The sequence below is a fragment of the Miniopterus schreibersii genome, assembly GCF_964146895.1.
Source record: "Miniopterus schreibersii genome assembly, chromosome: 7".
Taxonomy (NCBI): domain Eukaryota; kingdom Metazoa; phylum Chordata; class Mammalia; order Chiroptera; family Miniopteridae; genus Miniopterus; species Miniopterus schreibersii.
Genome location: NC_138108.1, coordinates 8,444,775 through 8,465,794, shown reverse-complemented (window position 1 = coordinate 8,465,794; position 21,020 = coordinate 8,444,775). Strand labels below are relative to the sequence as shown.

General features: G+C 46.6%; 1 protein-coding gene across 4 annotated transcripts in view; it reads right to left on the bottom strand.

The window, feature by feature from the left end:
• SERPINE2 (serpin family E member 2) overlaps window positions 1-21,020 on the bottom strand; it is a 47,754-nt gene that overhangs the window by 13,872 nt on the left and 12,862 nt on the right. For all 4 annotated transcript variants that reach the window (XM_081143362.1, XM_081143365.1, XM_081143364.1 and 1 more), the window contains 2 exons: window positions 4,182-4,462; window positions 1,377-1,604 (listed from right to left, as the gene is read on the bottom strand). In XM_081143362.1, coding sequence (XP_080999488.1) covers window positions 1,377-1,604; window positions 4,182-4,440 — 487 coding nt within the window. In that variant the 5' untranslated portion in view covers window positions 4,441-4,462. The remainder of the gene's footprint in view (window positions 1-1,376; window positions 1,605-4,181; window positions 4,463-21,020) is intronic.

Sequence of the window (21,020 nt, the reverse complement as noted above, 5' to 3'; positions counted from 1 at the left end):
TACAGGCTCAGAGAAACCTCTAAACCCTTCACATTTGTTGGTCTCCTGATGGTTTCATGGTTAAACAGTCCAGGATCCTGTTGAGAAGGGGTGCCATGGATTTCCCCAGACCAGCCTGGCTCTCCTCCACCCTGCAGAGCCCTCCTTGCCCATCTCTTCACTAGTCCCTAATTGGTTCTCAAACATTCATGTATGTAAGTCTGATGATGGGTGGTGGAGGTAGGTGAAAAGAGAACTTGTTTTTTATTTATTTATTTAATATATATATCTATTGATTTCAGAGAGAGGAAAGGAGAGGGAGAGAGAGAGACAGAAACATCAATGATGAGAGAGTCATTGATCGGCTGCCTCCTGCACGCCCCTGACTGGGGATTGAGTCCGCAACCCAGGCATGTGCCCTGACCGGGAATCGAACCTCGATCTCCTGGATCCTAGGTCAACGCTCAACCTCTGAGCCATGCCCGGCTGGGCAGGAGAACTTGTTTTAATGCAGAATGTTAGGTCCTTCCCTTGGGGTCCAGTGATCTACATTCTAAACATACGCCCCAGGTAATTCTCACACAGGTGCTTCAGGAACCACACTGAGAACAGGATCTGAAAGCCAGAGCTTCTCCAAGTTTTATCTTTGAGCTTCGTTTCCCTATTGAGTCTCTTTTGCTTCCACTCCTGTGCCTTTAACTCCCCCTTCTATGAAAAATCGCTCCCAAATTGACATTTCCAGACTTAGCTTTCCTCTGTTGTTCTGGACCTACCTCTCGTCCCGGATGTTCTCACCCGGCCCTCCAGTTTACAAATGAACAGGTTTAAAACAGGTCAGACATTTGCTCAGTTTCATGGGGAAGAGACACAGGTAAAGAAGTAATCTTTACAGTGTGGCAAGTGCTGTAAGGCAGGGGCGTGGAAGAGGCACCATCATATGCCCATCACCACCGCGAGGAGGCGCCTGCTGCCTGAGATGACAGAAGCAAGGGGCAGGGAAGGCAAGAGACGTCAATCCTGAGTCTCAAAGGCCAAGAAGGACACTCCAGGCAAAGGAGACAAGAGATACAGAAGCAGGAAGAAATGAGCCGTGAAAATTTCAAAACAGGCAAGGGCCAGTGGGCGAGGACTGGGGACGAGATGCAGTGAGGAAGGAGAGGGTCTGCAGGGCTGTGCTCTGCAAGGCTGTCCGTGCCACAGGGAGAAAAACTCCCCAGGGCATGCGAGCTGTGGCACGAACAGGGAGGGAAGACACACCGGTCAGCAGGGTCTGGTTTTCACAGCAGGCGGCCACCAGACTTGCAGACGTGAGTTAGAATCTTAGAGCCTAACTCACACTTTCACCCACAAAGTATAAAATCACACAAAATGCTGCCCAGGGACCCGCGGCCACTCACCCCTGGTTTCGTTTTTCACCCACGCGTTGATGGAGTCGCAGGCGGAGGCCGGGTCCTTGAAGTTCACGTTCCGGACCTCGCACTGGAACACGTCTTTGTTCCTCGTGACGAAAGGCACTTCGATTTTAGAGCCATTCTTCACGAACATTGCATTCGCCACTGTCACAATATCTTTGTTCTTCTTGGAGACGATGGCCTTGTTGATCTTCTTTAATGTTTTACCAACTCCTGAAGGGGAAACGAGAAAACGCGGCAATATTTCCACAAGAATTTCAAAAAGTTATTTCCAGAGTATCTTCCATTTTATGGCAAATGACAACAGTGTGAAGAAGATAACATGAGGAGCGAGAGGCTGCGTCTTTGTTTTCTCAGTGTCCTCACGGGAGGAGAGGGTGGGGGTAAAATCAAGTACAACTATTAATAGGCCTTAAAAGTCGGTTCTGCTTCAAGCGCCAAATCAGGCTCATTCAAGCATCCAGCGCCTTCCCCACAGGGACCTCGCGCTCCTGGAGGCCTTTCTCGGTGCCGGGTCAACAGGGGACTGGCAAGCGCCTCAGTCGTGTAGCCACGGAGGGACACACGGAAGCAATCTTCCCAACCCATCCTCTTCCTCACTTAACGAGTCCTGACAGCTAGCTCCTTTCCTGCCAAAGATGTAACAACGTGATTCCCTTTTTCTATTTTGGAAAAAATAAATGAATAGAATAAGCATTTGAAAGACTACAAAAAATGGCCATGTGCCACCATCCAAAAACAATGTGATTTTTGCTTGATATCAAGCTCAAAAAGCCAGGGATTAATTTTATGGCAATGTAAGCTTTATTTTACACGAGCCGTTCGTGCGTGCTCCACTTCGTTTTAGAGCGCAGGAAAGAGGAGAGTAAGTTGTAAGGATGAATTGTGTTTTTGTAGAGAGCTTGTGTTACAGATCCTTCTCACTCATTTTGCAGAATGACACTGTCCTAAAATGCCCTGCAGGTGACCTTGATGGTCGTCTGGAGAGTCGACCTGTCACTCTGCGAGTGTTTCTTCTTCTGACCCCTTAAACCAGGGCAGGGGAGAGACTCCCAGGCTCCACAGCTCCACGAAGAGGTGGCCCTTAGGCCTTTGTTAGGTCTCTCATGACTCTACCTCTCACACCTTCTGTGGGGCAGGCCTGGCAGGTCCATTTTATAAGTCAAGGAGCAGCAAACTTCAGAGGCCATGTCCCAGGCCTGTCCCTTTCAGCCATGCAACCTCCTCTACACACCCTGGTCTCCTGCTGGGAACAGATGAGAGCAGATCTCTCCTCCTTTGCCCGACACTGTCCTGCCTCCATCCCCAATGAGAGCATCACTATTGTGTGTTCTCAGAGGCAGAGCCAGCCCCTTCAGATCAGTGTGTCACATCAATGGACACACAGCAGTTTGGGAAGAAAAGTTTGGGGTGGGAGGGGGGAAATAGCTCAGCATTAAAACAAACATAAATCCAGTTGCTGGTTTGGAATTGGACTGGCTGACAGATGGCCCTAGGAAAGGTCCTAAATTCTAGCAGCGCTTCTCTGTGAAGTTATAAATCACCAAGAATTTCTGAACCTCCGAGCAAGGGGCAGAACAGTGTGTTCCCAGTATTTAGTCTTTCCCTGCTCCCGAGGGGTGAATAAACTGCACACTCGTTCAGCATGTTCATGCTGAGTCACCAGGGCAGGGCAGTTAGGTTTTGGGTCCCTGCAGCACTGGAGGCCATGCTGAGAACACCGCCAACGGGGACCGAAGTGCACAAATCCCACCTCACTCATCTTCCTCTCCAGATGAAGGCAGTGACAAAGGCAAGGCTCCTAGAATGCATGGCCAGCAGAAGTGAAGGAGTGTGGGTAGGAAAAATCCGTCCTTTTCACATAAAGTCACCAGGACCTGGGTGTGAGGAGTGACTGGCTCACGGTCACAGTGCCCTGAGGGGGTCCAGAGCTAGCCCTGCTTCCTGCCCCCTGCAGTGTGGCAGAGGCGGGTGGAAGGTAACTCTGGGTGAGAAAGCCCGAGCTAAGCCAAAATGACAGCGCTGGGACACAGAAGCTCTGAGATAGGTTTAAATAGGTCATTAAAGGCAAGGTTTTCTTTTAAGAAAACTAAGCCTTTTCCATTGGGCCTTACTTAAAAAAAATTTTTTTGTAGCCTAGCATTTTGAAGTAACTATAGCTTCACAGGAAGCTGCAAAACAGTGTACAGGATGGTCCCACATACCTTTCGCTGTTTCCCCACTGGTGACATTATGTATGGCAATGCCCCCGCCAGGAAGTTCCATTGGGACTGTCCACGGAGCTCATTCAGATGGCACGTGTGTGTGTGCACACGCGCGCACATAGCTTTAGGCAAGTTTATCCCCCCGGGAGATTCACGCGTCCATCATCCCAGTCAAGACGCAATGGTCCCGTCACCACAAGGCTTCCGTGGGGCCTCCATGGCACACCCGCCCGCCTGCCCCGCTGGCATCTTGAAAAGTGCGTTCACAGCCATAACGCATTTTTAGCCCTGTAGGTAGGCCAAGGAGGTGGGGTGGACCGGCAGTTTTCTTTTCAGAGATGAGCAAACTGAGATCCCGGGGTTGACCCAAAGCCCCACAGCCACAGAACAAAGGCCAGACTCCAGCTCTCCTGCCCTCAGCACCGCAACATCTGTGCCTTAGGGCAGAATGGCTGAGCCCCAGCTGGCACCAGGAAACCCCATGTGTCTGCTCCGTTGGCATCTGGGTTTTAAGAGAGGACCCAGCAAGGGGTCCCCGCACACGGGGCCCCTGCGGGAACCCGAGGCCCGAGCGCATTGCACGCACCTTTCACGCCGTATCGCATGGCCGCGGTGAGCTGCGCCTTGGTCCGGCCATCAGCTCCCAGCTGCAGCATGCCCAGGACGGACGCGATCCCGTGCGGGGAGACGACGATGTTGTCCTGAGGCCGGGACTTGGCAATCTGGTTGAAAACTTGGATTCCTATGTCAGAGCCCAGTTCCTCCAGGGGCTGAGGGTTAAACTGAAGGCACACGGAGGGCAAAGTCACTGTGACCACGAGGAAGAAGGGGAAATGCCAAGACATGGTTCCTGCTGGCGAGGCCAACCTGAAAATCAGATCAAAAAAAGAACATTGGAATGCTGCTTAAATGGACACATTGGAGGACTACTTTTCACTCAGTCAGGTATGAGATCTAGTGTTGTGAATGATCGTTGGTAGCTTTGCAAATGCCAGGCTCAGAGCGCACCCCTGCACCTGTAAATGTGCCACCTGTCCATGGCGGGTGGAGCAACACCCTCCATAGACCCATGACTCCAGCCGTCGCTCCTGCACACATGATGCGCAAATCTGTGGCCCGGGTCCTCAGGTGAATTTCAGTGCCACACCTTCACCTCCAGATCACAGCGGATGTTCAATAAACACATGTGGGCTTGAACCTGATGGCTTATGCACTGTTTTTTGCTAATTATTTTCCATTGCATCAAAATCATATTTATTGAGCCTGACTAGGAAAACAGAAACGCTTTCCAGGAGGGTGAAATTCACTGGGGTGGGAGGTGGGCTGGCAGCAAGGGCGCCCCGCCCGCCACCCCCACACACAGGGCCACAAGGTGAACCACAGAGGTGATCATTCAAGGTCATGTAGCAATTTTCTTACATGTTGTGAAACAAGCACATTTTTAAAAAATTTAGAGCATTCAGAGATTCTCCAGAGCTCCATAGTAAAATAACTGTGTAAAGGCGGCCCGTCTAAATTCAAAACAGGTAACTGACCTACATACACGCACCTACTGGGGGCTTTCCTATGGCCAGCGTGGCCTACTTGGACTTTGGCACCTAGGACGGGCTCTAATACCATGACAATCTCCCGAGTTTCTCTCAGTCTGTTGGACACTGGAGAGCTTCCAAATCCTGATTATGGAAGCTTTGCTCATTTTATCTAAAAATTAGACATTGTGTCTGTCTTCCCTCCCTCCCTCTCTTTCTTTTTATACCCCTGGAGATATTAGCAAATATTTGAATAAATATTTGAATCCGCACACTCATAAAGGACATCAAATTGCTTTTGCCTGTGATAGCTTACAGAGGATTCACTTAAATGTTATAGATTTATGTAGAAGATTGTAAAACGGGTATAAAGGATCAGTAACAGACGGAAATTTAAGAGTTGACAAACACAATCTTCCAAATAAACAGCGATCTTATTTAGCAGAATTTTGCTTGGTTATGAATTTTTGCTAAGAGAACAGTTCCATTATGAAGAGGGGGAAAGCTGCCATGGGTGTTTTTCTTGGTTTCTTGGACTTGGGGAGTTTCTGGGAGATGACTACGAGCAGTTTCATAACAGTGCATGAAGAGAGTGTCAGAGCTGTGCAGAACTTGGAATCAAGAGCCATTTTTGATTGATGTTCTGGGCATAACTTGTTCTTGGCCTCAGTTTCCTAGGCTAAATGCTCACTCCTCTGAACTCACCTGGCTTATGTACACGTCTGAAACTAAGCTTTTACTTCTCTCCAAAGTTCCGTCGCCAGGAGAGTGGATACTGATCCACAAATTACTTTAGGCTTATAAAATCCCTAATACCAATACATACCCATGTCCAAATAGACAATCTCTTACATGGAATAACTGCCGAAGTTTTCAGGCTTTGACATGCTTAGTCTCTAGAGGATAAGCAGATTCTCATTATGGGAAGAACACAATAATCCCCCGTTTATTTTCAAAATAAATTACACTTTAAACTTTCAAGTAAGAGAGAAAGACTAAAGGTGTTGCCCAACTGTATTACATAGCATCAGTATGTTTCTATTTCTTGAATAATCTTTTCATAACAGTAAAAAAAAAAAAGATTCTAGTTTAAGCCGTCCATGGAGGAAGATCACAAACCTATAAATAAAAGCATCATTACAGGCATATCCCTCCAAAGGCGGGTTTCTCCTTCCCCAAAAACTTCTGGTTTCTCTTCCTCCAAACCTTTCCTTCTCAGTGTGGGGAACAGTTCTGACGTATCTGGGCACTGCTTCGAGCTTTAAGAGACTGAGCGTAGGGAATAATTGTTGGCAGTTTTGCGAATGCCAGGCTCAGAGCGCACCCCTCCATCTGTAAATGTGCCACCTGTCGATGGGCAGAGCAACACACTCTCCACACACCCCATGACTCCAATTGTCACTTCTCCACAGATGGTGCTCAAATCTGTAGCTCAAGCCCTCAGCTTAATTTCAGCGCCATATTTCCAACCATTTGCTGCATACTTTCACCTGCTTGCTCAGAACACCACCTTGGCCTGAAAAACCTTAGTCTGTGAAACCAACCAACCGTCCCCTTCAAGGGTGGTATAACCTGTCGCTAGTCCTCGGGCTTGCCCACGCCCAGGCCTTTGCTTCTCCCCTTACCTACCTACTGAGCATCAGAGACCCCCAACCCTTTCCAAGGCCCATGGGAAGCTTTCCCGGATGGCCCCAGATGGGGCTATTGGCCTCCTTCTCTGAGTTCCCATAGCATTTCCTATCTGCACCCTCTTTTTCTTCTTCAAGTATTTTTTCTCCCAACTAGACTGAAAGCTCACAGAAAGCGGGGCCATGAGCCTTGGGAATCCTAGTGCCCACAGGGTCCTATGTGGGGCCCTGGCATTGGTAGATACTAAACCAGAGGTTGACCCATGGGACTTCCAGCTGCTCCAGTTGTTTGGTTTGGAATACAAGGCGTTATAAAACCATTTAAGCACCTAAAAGTTAGATGTCACATGCAATCTAAATTAAGTTATTCTCAGGAAAAATGGAAATGAATGGAAGTTCCAGCACCACGGAGTTCTCATTCCTCAGGCAACCATCGGGCAGAGCAACCACCCGCAGGTCACTGAAGTCACCTCTCTAGGTCGCGAAAGCTCTGTGGCCAGACTCCTGCCCTGAGCCAATGCCACTCCATCGAACAACAGGGGAGCAGCAGAGCCGGTCACAAAACATGAAGCTTAGTTTCAGCCTAATAAATTCTTGTTCACAAAATAAAATATATGTTATACGTACCACATGAGCTAATGAGACATCTGTCGGCTCTATTTACTATAACAAATAAGATGTAAACAGTTTGGGGAGAAAAAACACTAGAAAGACTCTTCTGGCTCCCACTCTTCGCCAGATGATTCACATCTGTTTTAGGAGGACCCGGGAGTGTCTAATAATGGAAAGTATTCCATCTCTTTCACTCTCTAAAAAACATCTAAAGTGGTACATGTTATTATATATATGTATTTAAAATCTTTAGGTCATGAAAGATTTCAAATATATGCAAAAATAAAATAAACCCCCAGTATCCAATATCCAAATAAAATAATTATCAACTCATGGTCTATTTTATTTCTTCTAAAATCAAAGGTTGTTTTGAAACAAATTCTAGACACCATATAATTTAAAATATTTTCAACACATACTTTAAACCTGAGGAATATATATATTCTACATATACATATATATCAGTCTTTATACACACACACACACACACACACAGATACAATATCATTATCCCACTTAAAAATCAATATTTCTTTTATATATTAAATATCTAGTTGGTATTCAAATTTCCCTGATTCTCTTCTATTTTTTTTTTTTTTTATAGTTTATTTGAATCAGGATCTATAATAAGGTCCACACACTGCAACTGGTTGATGTCGCCTGTCTTTTGAAAACTCTTCCTCTAGTTGCTTTATTTTTAACATTTTCCTTGTAACTTCTTTGTTGAAGAAACCAGGTGACTTGACCTGTTGAGTTTCGCAGTCTCGATTTTGCTAACTGCATTCCCGTGATGCTGACTTCCTGTGAATTGGGGGACCAGCAGCAGGGGTCTGCACACTTCTGGGTGTGATCTGGCCACACTCTGGTCTGTCTGTGGCTGCATTCAAGCTCCTACGCAGCCCCTACAGCCAGCTGGGCAGAGCTGCCCAGTTGCGACAGAGATCATACGACCAGCAAAGCCAGACACAGTCACTGCTTGGCTCTTTGCAGGAAGTTTGTCTCCTCTGCTTTAGAGGCTGATCAGATTCAAATTTCTTTCTGTTAAGAATATTTCACGGAGGTGTTGTATCTGGTGCTGGAAGAGAGAGACAGTGGCTATTTGTGTTTTCCTTTTGTGTGAGTTTAGCAGTTACTCATGATCATTGCTTAAGTGCATTGTTTTATTAGAGGTTGCCCAACGGCACTATGTGATTCCAACATTCCTTCTTCATTAGTTGGAACACTTGAGCAGAAAGAAATTTTCCATAACCGACTACTTGGTTATCCTGAGGTTCAACGTGTCTAGCAAAGGCAGGGTGAATGCTTGAGTCATCTCTTGTACTGTTCTCAGGACAATAAATTGGTTATCTGGCATTTTTAGAGTTGACCAGAAAGGTTTTGTTTGTTTTCTTAGTGCAATTATAAACTTATATTTTTAAACATATTTTAAGGGCCTTGATCCACTGAAATTTTATTATCCTATCATCTTGATGTTCAAGATGAGCCTCTCCAGGGTGGCTCCTGAACCTTTCATATGACCTGGAGTCTCATGAGTTTCTTTGTTTTCCAGTATGGCCAAGATGTTCCAGGCTCGTTTTGCCCATTCCTGGCCCAGGTGGAATCAGCCGCTTTTGTAGGGGGCTCTGGTTGCTTTTAGTGGGAGACAGTATTTAAGAGACCACAATCTGAGTATGCGCGCCTAATAAACGCTAACTGGGAATGCTAGGCATTGCTAATGTGGAAAGTCCAAAATGCACTGGCATCACTCTCTGGACTATACCCAAGTTTTGAAGTTGGAATTATAAACGATAGACGGTTTACCCAAGAATCGGTGTGCGTCCTGTGCCGTACAGCCCAGGGGAGGCACACTGGGTGGTGAAAGAGCGGGAGTGAGCTGGGCACTGAAGCTGGGCTAGAATAACCCACGTGGATGATCCTCATGCGAAGGCGGTTAGTCTCACCCTAAGAGTGGGATGCTAACAATGCAAGGGTCTGAAATGAACAACTGGAACATGGTAGGACAAGGACAGTCCCCTCGTTTATCTCGGTGGGAGGGTGTGAGGCCCGGCCCCTGCCCCCTCAGTGAAGCTGGCATTTTCTCAAGCACAGGGAAAGCTCTGCTATCCTTCTGGGCTCTCTGTTTCTAGGATCTTTATTCTTAGTACCCAGAGCCCCTTATTATTCTATATTCTGCTTTTGGGCGAACCCTTCTTTCTAGGGGGGCTACAGGAAGTAGAGAGAAACAGTACATCAGAGTACATAGGAATCATGACATCTCCCAAGAGTTTTTCTTGACAGTTTTTCTTCCCAAAGGAACAAATGTGAAGGAAAGGCATTCGGCCGTCACACTGAGGCTGCTGCGTGGCCTTGAGTAAGATGAAGCTGCCTGGCAGTCATGCCCAATGTTTCTCACCATTACTTTACCAACAGGCAAAGGTCTAACCCTTCAGGGTATATGGCAGGAGGCATTCTAGAGACTTTTTCTTAAAGCAGGAAGTTAAATGAACCAGCAAAAGTGAAGTGCATGTTGGCTGGTGCCCTGGGAAGTGTGCGGAGTGTTATCTGAATGAGTCAGCATCTTTAAAACTTCAGAGAAGACAAGGGACAGGCTAACTGATCAAAGTGACAGCAGCCTGGTGGTTTAAATGTGCTCTTTCGGGTTACTGGGGAGAGGCTTACAGACCGCCTCGAATTCTTTTTAAAATTTTTATCACACTTCAAAGTGTGTTCTTGATCTATGATGGTAATTAATTGAGCCAAAAATGAACTTAAAAAGACTCAGGAAAGAAATGCTCAGCCACTAAGGTATATGGCAACTAAAAAGTTCCTTTAATGCAGAGACACATATTTTATGACTTAGATTCTAACTGACATCCAAATGCCTTTTATCCGCATATCAGTCATTCTTAAAATCTCTTTTGGGGGGTAGGGGAGAGGATATGAGGAAGAAGATGGTAACTGGGGCTTTGTTAGTTGTCTAACTTTTTAAAATATATATATTTATTTCAGAGAAAGAGGAAGGGAGAGGGAGAGAGATAGAAACATCAATGAGAGTGGATAACTGATCGGCTGCCTCCTGCACGCCCCCTACTGGGGACTGAGCCCGCAACCAGCCCCGACCAGGAATCAAACTGTGACCTCCTGGTTCATGAGGGGTTGATGCTCATCCACTGAGCCGAACCAGCCGGGCAGTTGTCTATCTTTTAAAATACAAGCTTATGAGATATTTATTCTATTTTCCTCTAAGTGTGAGGGAAAATTAATCTAAGGTTCAAATCCCATTTCTACGATCAATTAACCAAGCGTTCAAGGGCAAGTCACAATCTTTATCAGCCTCAGCTTTCTCCTGTACCATATTAGAAATCAAATTTCAAGGATGGTCATGAGAATTTCATAGGCACAGACAGACAGACAGCAAGTAGCACGGTATCTGGCTCAGAGTAGGTGCTCAGTAAAAGATGGCTCCCTTCTTCTTGTCTTCCTCAATAGTCAAGAACTTAAACAGTTCCTGATTTTTTATTTCAACAACTATTTAGAAAGTCTCAAGGATCAAGCTAAGAAAATGAGTCAAGCGCAACACTTCCATCTTAATAAAGCCCTGTCTGCATCTTTATAGCTTCCTTAGGCTGTTTGAGACATAGAGTAAGACGACGCTGGTGTGTTTTGATGTCTCTATGAGAGAATGAAGGAGTTAGATCATAACGGGGGTGGAGGTGGGTGAAAAACCTTTAATGGTGCTGAGATATGTTTTTCGATCTACTGACTATGTCACTAAATGTTTTATTTATAGTACTGAGTCCTATAGACTTTCTTATTGACAAATCTTTAAGATGCAACAGTTCAAATGAGTGATTTCCTAATCAATAGCAAAGAGATGACTCAAGGCTTATGGTGATACTGACCAGTGGCTTTCAACCTTTGTATTTTTTTAGACATAAAAAAAGTACTTGACACTTTGTCACCAACTATATTTTTAGTACTTGTGAAAATATATAATAAAAAACTGGCATGAATTTATAAACTCTTTAATAAACTGCAAATTCTTTTTATCTTGGTACTCTTCAAAACAGGATTTGGTACATTTTAAAAAATTATATTTTGATATATTATTTACTCAGTCTATACTCAAAGCTGGACCATGAACATGAATTTTCTGACCCCTCAGAATAACTGATGTTGCTGATGGGTCCTCAATTCATAGGTGAAAAGTCAATGTTCTCTAGACTGTTGCTAGCAAACAAACGAGGAGTGTTAGAAGTGTAAATTGATAAAAATCTTTCTGTAAATCAATGCATAATCTTAAAAACGTGTATACCTATTGGAACATTAATACCCTTTCTATCAATCATCCCTAAGGTAATAATAAAAAAAATTTGGGTCTAAAAATGTTCACTGTATAGTTATCTCTAGTAGCAAAATCATTACAATATCCTTTGCAATAAATAATCGCCTAGCAATTGCCATTGCAACCTCAGCTTCCAATGGAAGGGACACTGTGGACGGCCTTCCACCAGCCTTGTGCACTTCTCCTCTAGCTCCTGTGTGCTTTGTTGCTAATAGTTTGCACCTTCAGAGAAATGCTGCTGGGAGTTGGAGCCCATTTTCTTAGTGGGCTTTAAGTGGCTGGAGTTGACACACACCATTCCTCCACCCCAGAGGCCGACAGCCACTGACTACTGGTCTGGGAATATGCGAGCCTGGCTTCTTTGCCTCGAGGTGGCTCAGATCTCCAGAGGTCTCCAGGATTAGGCTGAGTGTGAGACTTCGACTGATATCCCCCCCTTGATTGGCTGCTCCCCTTTCTAATAACCGCTTCTCCCATTCTTTCACTATGTCACCTGGGGGCCCTTCCCTAATGAGTCATTTGGACTTTATCCTTGGCTCAGGAATGCATCTGGGAGACCGTGACCTCTTACATCCAACAATAAGGGTCAGTTCATGACATCCATCTAACACAATATCATAAAGATATGGTCACATATTCTGCACATATCTTAATTGGGAAAAAAAAAAAGCTATGGTATAATTAAATATGTAAAAACAATTCACAGGCACCAAAAAGATTAGAAAGATGGATTTCAAGATATTATTATCTTGATATTTATTTCTGATGGTGGGAAGATGAGTATAGTTTATTATTCTTTATACTGTTCTGTATATTTTTCAAAATTTCTCCAATGAACACATCACTTAAAACAACAGCTACAGAGAACAAGAACAGTGGTCCAATCTCAGGATTGTAGAAGCTTGAATAAAAAAATGCAGTCACTGGAAAAACAGAAAGAGTTGAGAAATAATATAGTGAGAGCCCTTTATATATAACACCCCTTCACAGCCCACAGGCCATTCCACACTGAGTTTTTCCAGCAAGTGCTGGTTCTGTTTCGATGCACATGACTGGAACCATTCATGTGACTAAATCTACATATTAGATATTTAATGGCAGGGATTATAGTTTATTAATTTTTTTTATTCCCCCCGTTTAGCATACTACCTGGTATGCAGTAGGAACTCAGTAATGTTTAGGAAATAAACTGTAGCTCAGTGAAAATGAATGGATTCCATTATTATTTTAGGCAGCAGCAACTTTTATTGCTAACGTTAAAAATTCCAACTTGCTTAAAACTTGTGGAATGCATTCTTAAGTACTGAAAATAATGGCCATCGTTTATTGACCATGTGCGAGACCCTGTACCTGGAGCTTTATACATTCAGCAGCTAGCTGAACCCTCGACTTGAGAGGCAGGCATGAGTATTTGTATTTTACAGGTGATGAAAACAGGTCTGGAAAAACTGATTATCCTGCCCAGGTCGTACAGATCATACAAGGTGGAGGGATGTCTGAACACAGACTCTCTTAGCCAATGTCACGCGCCTCTGATGATGGAGTTGAAAGCGTCACCCAAGGAAGAAGTCAGGAGACACTGCCTTCTTTCTACCTCTGTCCTGCGCTGACATCATCAACTGCTCGGAGTAAACAAGTGGCCACAGCTTTACAAGGAACAGGAATGGAACAGGATGTTTGTTACTCTAGCGCAGTGGGTTCCACTGCCCCTGGGGGACATGCGGTAATTGCTGGAGACATTCTGGCCGTTACACCTGGGAGGAGGTGCTACTGGCATCCAGTGGGTGAGGTCAGGGTGGCTGCTAAACATCTCACAATGCACAGGGCAGCGCCCCACCGTGAGAAATTGCTGGGCCCAGAACATCTGTGCCAAGGATGGGAAACCCCAGGGCGCTCGGGGAGGCGCACATTCCCACTCTCCCCCACGGTGTCACAGGAGCACCCCGCGGACTTTCCTTAATTTAGAACCCAGGCTTCAGTCTCAAGTCACACATGGCTTCTTGTGAAAGCAACAACTGCATGGATGCCCACTGTCACCGTGGCTCCCCTGGCATTTCCCATCCAAGCTTCTCCACGTGGGAGAGGAAGGAGTCCAGCAGATTCCCTGCAGAGGCTCCCAGAAGGGAGGGTCTGCGTGACGAGAGCTCCGAGCTGTCAGCCCCCGTGGCGCCAGGCTCAGGGACAGCCTGCTGGAGAGAGGTGGGGAAGCCGGGTCACCCGGAGCTTCCTGCGCGGAGCATCAGGGCGGGCGTTTGTCCACACGGGCCCCTGCCAGGCAGCTGTTCGCGCAGGAGGAAGCGAGCCCAGGCCTCCCAGTGCTGCGCGTCCTGCAGGGCGACATCCTCCCCCCAAAGCAGCCGCCGCAGGCCAGGGGCTGCCAGCCAGTCACCACCTCCCGCGGCCTGTGGGCCCCATCCACCTGGTCGCTCCCCCACCCTCACCACAGCCTTTTTTAAATTTTAAACCAAAGCCAGCTTTATCATTCAGGTTCAGGTACAGAGAAAAAAACCTAAAACACACATATAGCCTGAGTTACTCTTATGACCACTGTACTTACTCCGGGAACTGTCTGGACTAACGAGTTAAGCCAAACTGAGCTCAAACCCCTACTTTCCTCCCTTCCCTCATGAAAAGGGAGCAGGGCCCGGTGACAGAGCGAAGGGCTCTCAGCAGGTGAATGGTGAACTGGGTCTCCAATGTCACCCTGCGCCAAATTACCCCAAGACTGCCGCCTGCAGGAGGTCTCCCCTGCCCGCTGGGCTGCCGTCTTTTCCAGGAGAGCCGGGAGTCAGTGGGAGCCCCGTGAATGACAGAGGGTCCTCCTGTAGGTGGGGAGGACCCTGCTCAGCAGTGTGAGAGAGCATATGGGCTTTAATCACGCAGGAACTGAAGACTCCCGCAGCCTTACCCATCCGCCGAGGGGGACCAGGGGGCCCGTATTCTACTGTGCAGACAGCGACGACATTTCCGGGGCTGAGTTCACATCTGATCCCACTTGGTTCCTTTGAAACCAGGGGTCTATTTCCAAGCTCACCATGTAAAAGACTGTTAGGTGGTAGGTACAGTTTGTCCATTTGTGTATTTCACAAATATCAGTGGGGACCCCATGTGACAGGCTCGGTGCTAAGGTGAGAACCGGCACAAAAATGGACCCAGCCCTCACTCTCCTGGGGCCGAGGGTCAAGAGCCTCGGTTCTCAGCCGGGCAGATTTGTCCCTGGAGGGAACATCTGGCAATGTCTGGATACATTTTTGGTTGTCACAACAGGTGGGGAGGAAGCTGTTGTCTAGTGGGTGGGGACCATGGATGCTGCTCAACATCCTGAAGGCCCAGGAGAACCCTGCCCAACAAGGACTGTCAGCTCCACAATGTCACCAGGGCTGAGGGGGCACCCGAGGAGGGCCGCATGGGTGGACATTGGAGGGTGAGCTGGCCATGACCGGATAAAGGGACAGAGGAATGGGGACACGGCAGTGTCCCAGACGGAGCATCGCAAGCGCCAAAAGGCCTGGGGTTAGGAGGTACCGGGGATGGTTCTGGAAACAGGTTCTGGATTTTTATACCAGTCACCTTGTGATAAGACAAGGTATACCCTGGGGCTACAACCTGACAAACAGCTCACCGTGATACACACCAGAGTCCAAACTAGACAGAAGCTGAGGAGCCACTCACATTCCAGTGCCCATCCTGCCCCAGGCCTTCCTTCTCAACCGTCAACCGTCGGGCACTGCATATTAGGTGAGGCAGGAACGGAAACCCTATTTTTTCTTAGTTTTGATACTAAAAGCACGACCCAAAGAAGGAAAAAACGAGTAAACCAGCCTCATCAAAATTAAAAGTATTTGCTTTTCAAGACTCTGCAAAGACGATGAAAAGACAAGCCACAGACTAGGAGCAAATATTGGCAAACCACGTATCTGACAAGGGCCAGCATCTAGAAAATGTAAAGAACTCTCACAATGCAACATCAAAGAGACAACAATCCAATCAGGAGATGTTCACAAGACACGGACTGACAGTTTACTGAGGAGGATACACAGATGGCACATAAGCCCGTGAAAAGATGTTCAATGTCATTCGCCATTAGGGAAGTGCAAATTACAACCACCACGGGCGAAAATAAAAACTAATGCTAACACCAAATGCTGGAGAAGATGCAGAGAAATTGGTTAAGCCACACATTGCTGGTGGGAATGCGAAACGGTACAGCCGCTCTGGAACAGTTGGGCAGTTCCTTACAAATCTAAACATGCATTTAACCATATGAGCTAGCAATCTTGGACATTTATTGCAGGGAAATGAACACTCACATTCACCCAAAAATCTGTACACCGATGTTTATAGCAGCTTTATTCGTAATAGCCCTAAACTGGAATCTACCCAGATGTCCTTTAGTGGGTGAATGGCTAATCAAACCATGGCACACTCGCACCGCGGAACACTTCCCAGCAATAAAAAGTATGAACTATGGATACACACAGCACCGTGGGTGGATCTCAAGGGAATTTGTGCTGAGTGGAAAAACTCAATTCCAGAAGGGTACATGCTGTGTGATTCCATTTACAAAACAGTCTTAAAATGACAAAATTATAGAGATGGAGAACGTTAGCGGCTACCAGGAGTTAGGTAAGACGGGAGGAAGAAGATGGCTGTGACTGTAAAAGGGTGACATGCGGGGTCCTTGTGATGGAACTCTTCTGTGTCTTCACTGTGGTGGTGGCCACACAACCTACAGGTGGTAAGACTGCGCAGAGGTGAGTACACGTGTGACACACGCACGCATGTGAAACTGCTGAAATCTGCATCAGGTGCATGGAGTGTGCCAACGTCGATTTCCTAGTTGTGGTATTTCTCCTGTGGTCATGCAAGATGTTACCTTTGGGGGAACTAGGTGAAGGGTGTATGAAATCTCTCTATTGTTTTTTATAATTGCCTAGGAATCTACAACTCTGTCAACATCAGAAGAAAAAACAACGAAAACCTTACTTGAAAATTATAGTCAGCAAACAAATGCACCTTAAGATAGATCTTTTATTATTTATTTGAATTCCTTTCCCCACCCTGCAAGCACACTAAAAATGTCAATATTCTAAAAAAAATACCAGTAATGTTTTTGCACAGTTGCTCCTTTCCATAATTTGTGACAGCCTCAATTCTTAGACTTCTCAGCCTTTGTAGGCTCCTGTGACCAACCACTCAAGTTCATACCCCAGCTCTACTACCAATTAACTGTGGGACTTTTGACAGGTACGTAACTTCACTGTGCCTTAGTTTCTGCACCTGTACAATGGGTTTAACAGTAGCCCCTGCCTCGGGGACTGCTGTGAGGCATAAAAAGGGGAACACATCTCAGGTTCTTCCTTCAGTTAGCAAATACACCGAGGGCTCACTCGAAGCGGGCTCTGCCATTTGCTGCCATTACCATGGAGGGTAGAGGCGTCCTTGGGTCTCTCTCTTAGGGTCTACTCACCGCCCATCTGAACAGTTCCCTCAGCTGCAAAATACGTCCAGATTCCAATTTCTAGAAGTTGAAAGGAATTTTAAAAAGCTACCTTTTCTATTTCCTCCTGGTCTTTTTTTCAACTATGGCCCATTTTCTTTATTTCTTTGCTGTAGAAGGGATTCAAGGGTCTAGCTAGTATGTGACTTCATCAGAGTTTCACCTCTGGCCGCAAGTCCTCAGGGAAGGTGACCTGCGTGGCCTTGTCCTCTGGGGGAGAAGCAGCTGGGCCCCATGCAGCCTCTGCGAATGGCCCCGGTGATGGGGTCAGGCAGCGACTGATGGTCACCAGGTGAATTGGGAAATGGGCCTCAGGCTCTGCTGATTTCCCCTGGTTCTTCCCCGGATGCCGGGTCATGAATGCGGAAAAGTGTTTCCTACCAGCATAAACGGAAAGAAGGCCTGATTACACTGAAACAATTTTAAAAACATTTTAGTGTGGCAGAGCCCGTAAAAAGCCCTGTCTCAGTGGCCGAGAGACTCGGCGGTAGAGTCTGGATTGTAGGCGGAAGCTCATCACTGTTATTTGCTTAGATGGTGGAAATATCTAACACAGAAAGTGTTTGATTGCCCAGGGAAGCCATTTAGAAATAACTCAGCTACACTGGAAAGCCCACTGCGATGGTAGCTAAAAGAAGAGGTAATCCAGGAGAAATAGCTTGAGTTTTAGCAAGCACAGCAGGCTCTAAAACCCTGTATTTCTTTTTATGAAAAAAAGATTGGGCAGAAAGATACAGAAGTCCCCTTACCCATTTCCACGGAAATTTTAGCATAGGAGGAAAGAGTCCCCCTCATTCCCAGCCTTGCTGCTCCTGCAGGTTCCACATCTCAGCAAGTGGGCACCCCACCCACCCAAGAATCTAAGCAGAAAGTCTGGGGTCATCCTTCATCCCTTCCCTGCCCCTATTAGAAACACTGACAAGCTCTAACCTTCTTCCTCTGAGATGGTTCCTGGATGGTCCACTCTCTTCACCTCCTCTGCCCTCAGTCCAGCCGCCAACCTTCCTGGAAGATGACATTAGTCTCCTGTACCCAACTCACTGTCTGCTCTGCCCCAGTGACCTTGCCGATAAGGAAGGCTGACCATGCCCCTCGGCACCAAGACCTGTGTCAAACCCTCCAATGGTTCCTTAAGGTCTTACAATAAAAGGCTCCCACTGCCTGGGACTTGGCCTCCTGGTCTGGACTTGGCTTCTTTCTAGACATACACGCTCCCCCTAGGAGGTCACAGAGCCTTTCCAGCCTCAGGCTTCCATACGTGCATTCTTTTTTTTCTTTTTTTTTAATGTTTTCATTGATTTGAGAGAGAGAGGAAGGAAGAGGGAGAGAGAAACATTGGTCAATTGCCTCCTGTATGCATCCCGACAGGGGGCCAAACCCGAAACTTGGGCATGTGCCCTCATCAGGAATTGAACTGATGACCTTTTCGTGCGCAGGACAATGCTCAACCAACTGAGCCACACCAGCCAGGGCGCAGGTGCATCCCTCTGACTAGAACATGTGTCATCTCCCCTTCTCTCTGTGCCTGCGGGTGGGGTGGGGACCCGTCTGTCCTATTCACCACTCTTCCCCAGCATCCAACGTGGCACACAGGACACGGAGGTGCTCTCTGTGCAACTAAAGTGTGATGAGGAAGGAGGCCTTCAGCAACCAACGTGGTTCACTTCACATACTGACCTTGGTGACAGAGGCCACCAGCTTATAAGCAGGTTGTGACCTAAATTATTGGGAGAAGTCATTTTTTAAAAGAAATTCTAGAGCAAGATTTCTCAACATTGGCTCCACTGACATTTTGGGTGGGATAATTCTGTGTGGTAGGGGTTGTCCTGTGTATTACAGGATGTCTAGAATTATGCCCAGCCTCTACTCACTAGACACCAGTAGTATCCATCCCACCCAATTGTGACAACCAAATTAAATATCTGGAGACATGGACAAATGTTCCTGGAGGAGAGAGGGAGGATCACCCCTGGTTGAGAAACACTGATCCAGAGAAAAATTAAAAACTGGTGGTTAGGACTTTAATTCTGCCCACAAAATGCCTAGTTAACCCATACTTTGTCTGAACCACATGAGCAACAGTGCATTTTAATACGGGGTCACCTAACATCAAGTGTCTACTAACCACTGTTTACAACGTCATGTCAGTGGGAACACAAATCCCAAACTCCTAGTCATGTTTGTGAACCATGGAGGGCGTGGCTGGTCCATCTGGAGACTCAACTTGGCTTTCTGCATTGGTAGCCTCCATGATGTCTGATGTGAAACAGGTGGCAAAGAACAGGGGGGGAGATAGAAAGTCAGAGAAGAGCTGGGCGAAGGATGGGGCTCCTGGTATCTGATCTGATCTTTCCTCTGTCTGGTACATGAAAACAGGAGAGAGAAATGAGAACGCCTTGGCGCTTGGGGCCCTTCCTGAGAGCACCATCCCACAGAATCCTCAGGCAGTGAGCATTCCCTTTCTGCCCACGGCGTGGCACAGCCCAGGAATGAAATGGGAAAGACGGAATCTCAATGCTGCTCTGACCCCGTCCATGCCCGTGCCTTGGACTAACGGTATGTGGAGCTCGGAGCACCTCTTCGGGAATGCAAAATGACTTCCTCATTTTACCTGCCCTCGGCAACAATATTTTCAATTGTTGGTTGAATTGCAAATGCCCCGTGAGTCATTTAAATAAATCTCGCATGTATGAAATAGTCCATTGTGTTCTCAGAGCAATTCCCAGCTGTAAAAATAGAGCCACACGGAGTAGATTTCTTTTTCTGCAGCTAATTGAAAATACTGCACATATAACGCATGATTTAAAGCACCCAGGAGGAACTTCAATTTGTGTTCCCTGGTTTAAAATGTACAATCAAATGCTGTCTTGAAGTGCTCCCCACACTTAAGTCAATACTGCTTGCCTGAAGCACCCCAGCCACTCCTAAATTTTCACACTATGGATTGATGACCTGAGATTTTTAATGCCCTGGGTGACTTTCAAAACAATGGCTTTAATAGGGCTGTGTTTCCGAGAAAACAAACACTCAGGAGACTTGACTGATTCAAACGTCTGTGGCCCAGAGAAAATCTCCAAAACAGCAGCAAGATGCCTGCGGGGACGAGGGGACCATGGAGAACATCCCTCATGCGGGAGCCCAAGCAGTGATCTCAATGCCCACGGAGCTGCCCTGGAGTTAGAAAGGCTGCCTCAATATGCTCGATGGTTGATCAAGTGGGAGTTGGTAGAGTCTGTGACAATGAGGAGGGGACTGTCTAAGGAACACGTGCCAAAGATGGAGCGCCTTGGCTCAGGGCCTGGGGGAAAGGGGATTTATCAGAGTCACGACCATCTTCCATTTCTAATAGAGCATTAGAGCCTGCACAAGACTCACCTGCTCTCCTGGTTAACGCACAGTTTCTGAGGTCCTGCCCCACAGCTCAGCACAACAGAGACACTACGGGGTGCAGGGGAAGTGCAGCCCCACTGACAGAGCTGAAGGTTAGAGCTGCAGACGAGCAGAGGATGGAAGAACTTAAAGGACTAAGAAACAAGGAGATTGGGTGGGTAGCATTAAGAATTCCCCGCAGACAGGGAAGGTGTCAATTTGCCTTTACTTTACATACAATCACATTAAATTAGATCATTATTGTCCCTCTACACAGTAAATTAGAAAGAGGCAAAAATCAGAAAAGGAGCCATAACTGACCCTATTAGACGAGAGAGTGACCAGCAACTGACAAATGATCATCAGAGTGGCGAAGAATTAAAAGCATCAGAATTTAAAGTCAAATAACACAGTAGACACTTGATGCATATTTATTGACCAAATTAAAGGACCACTCACAACT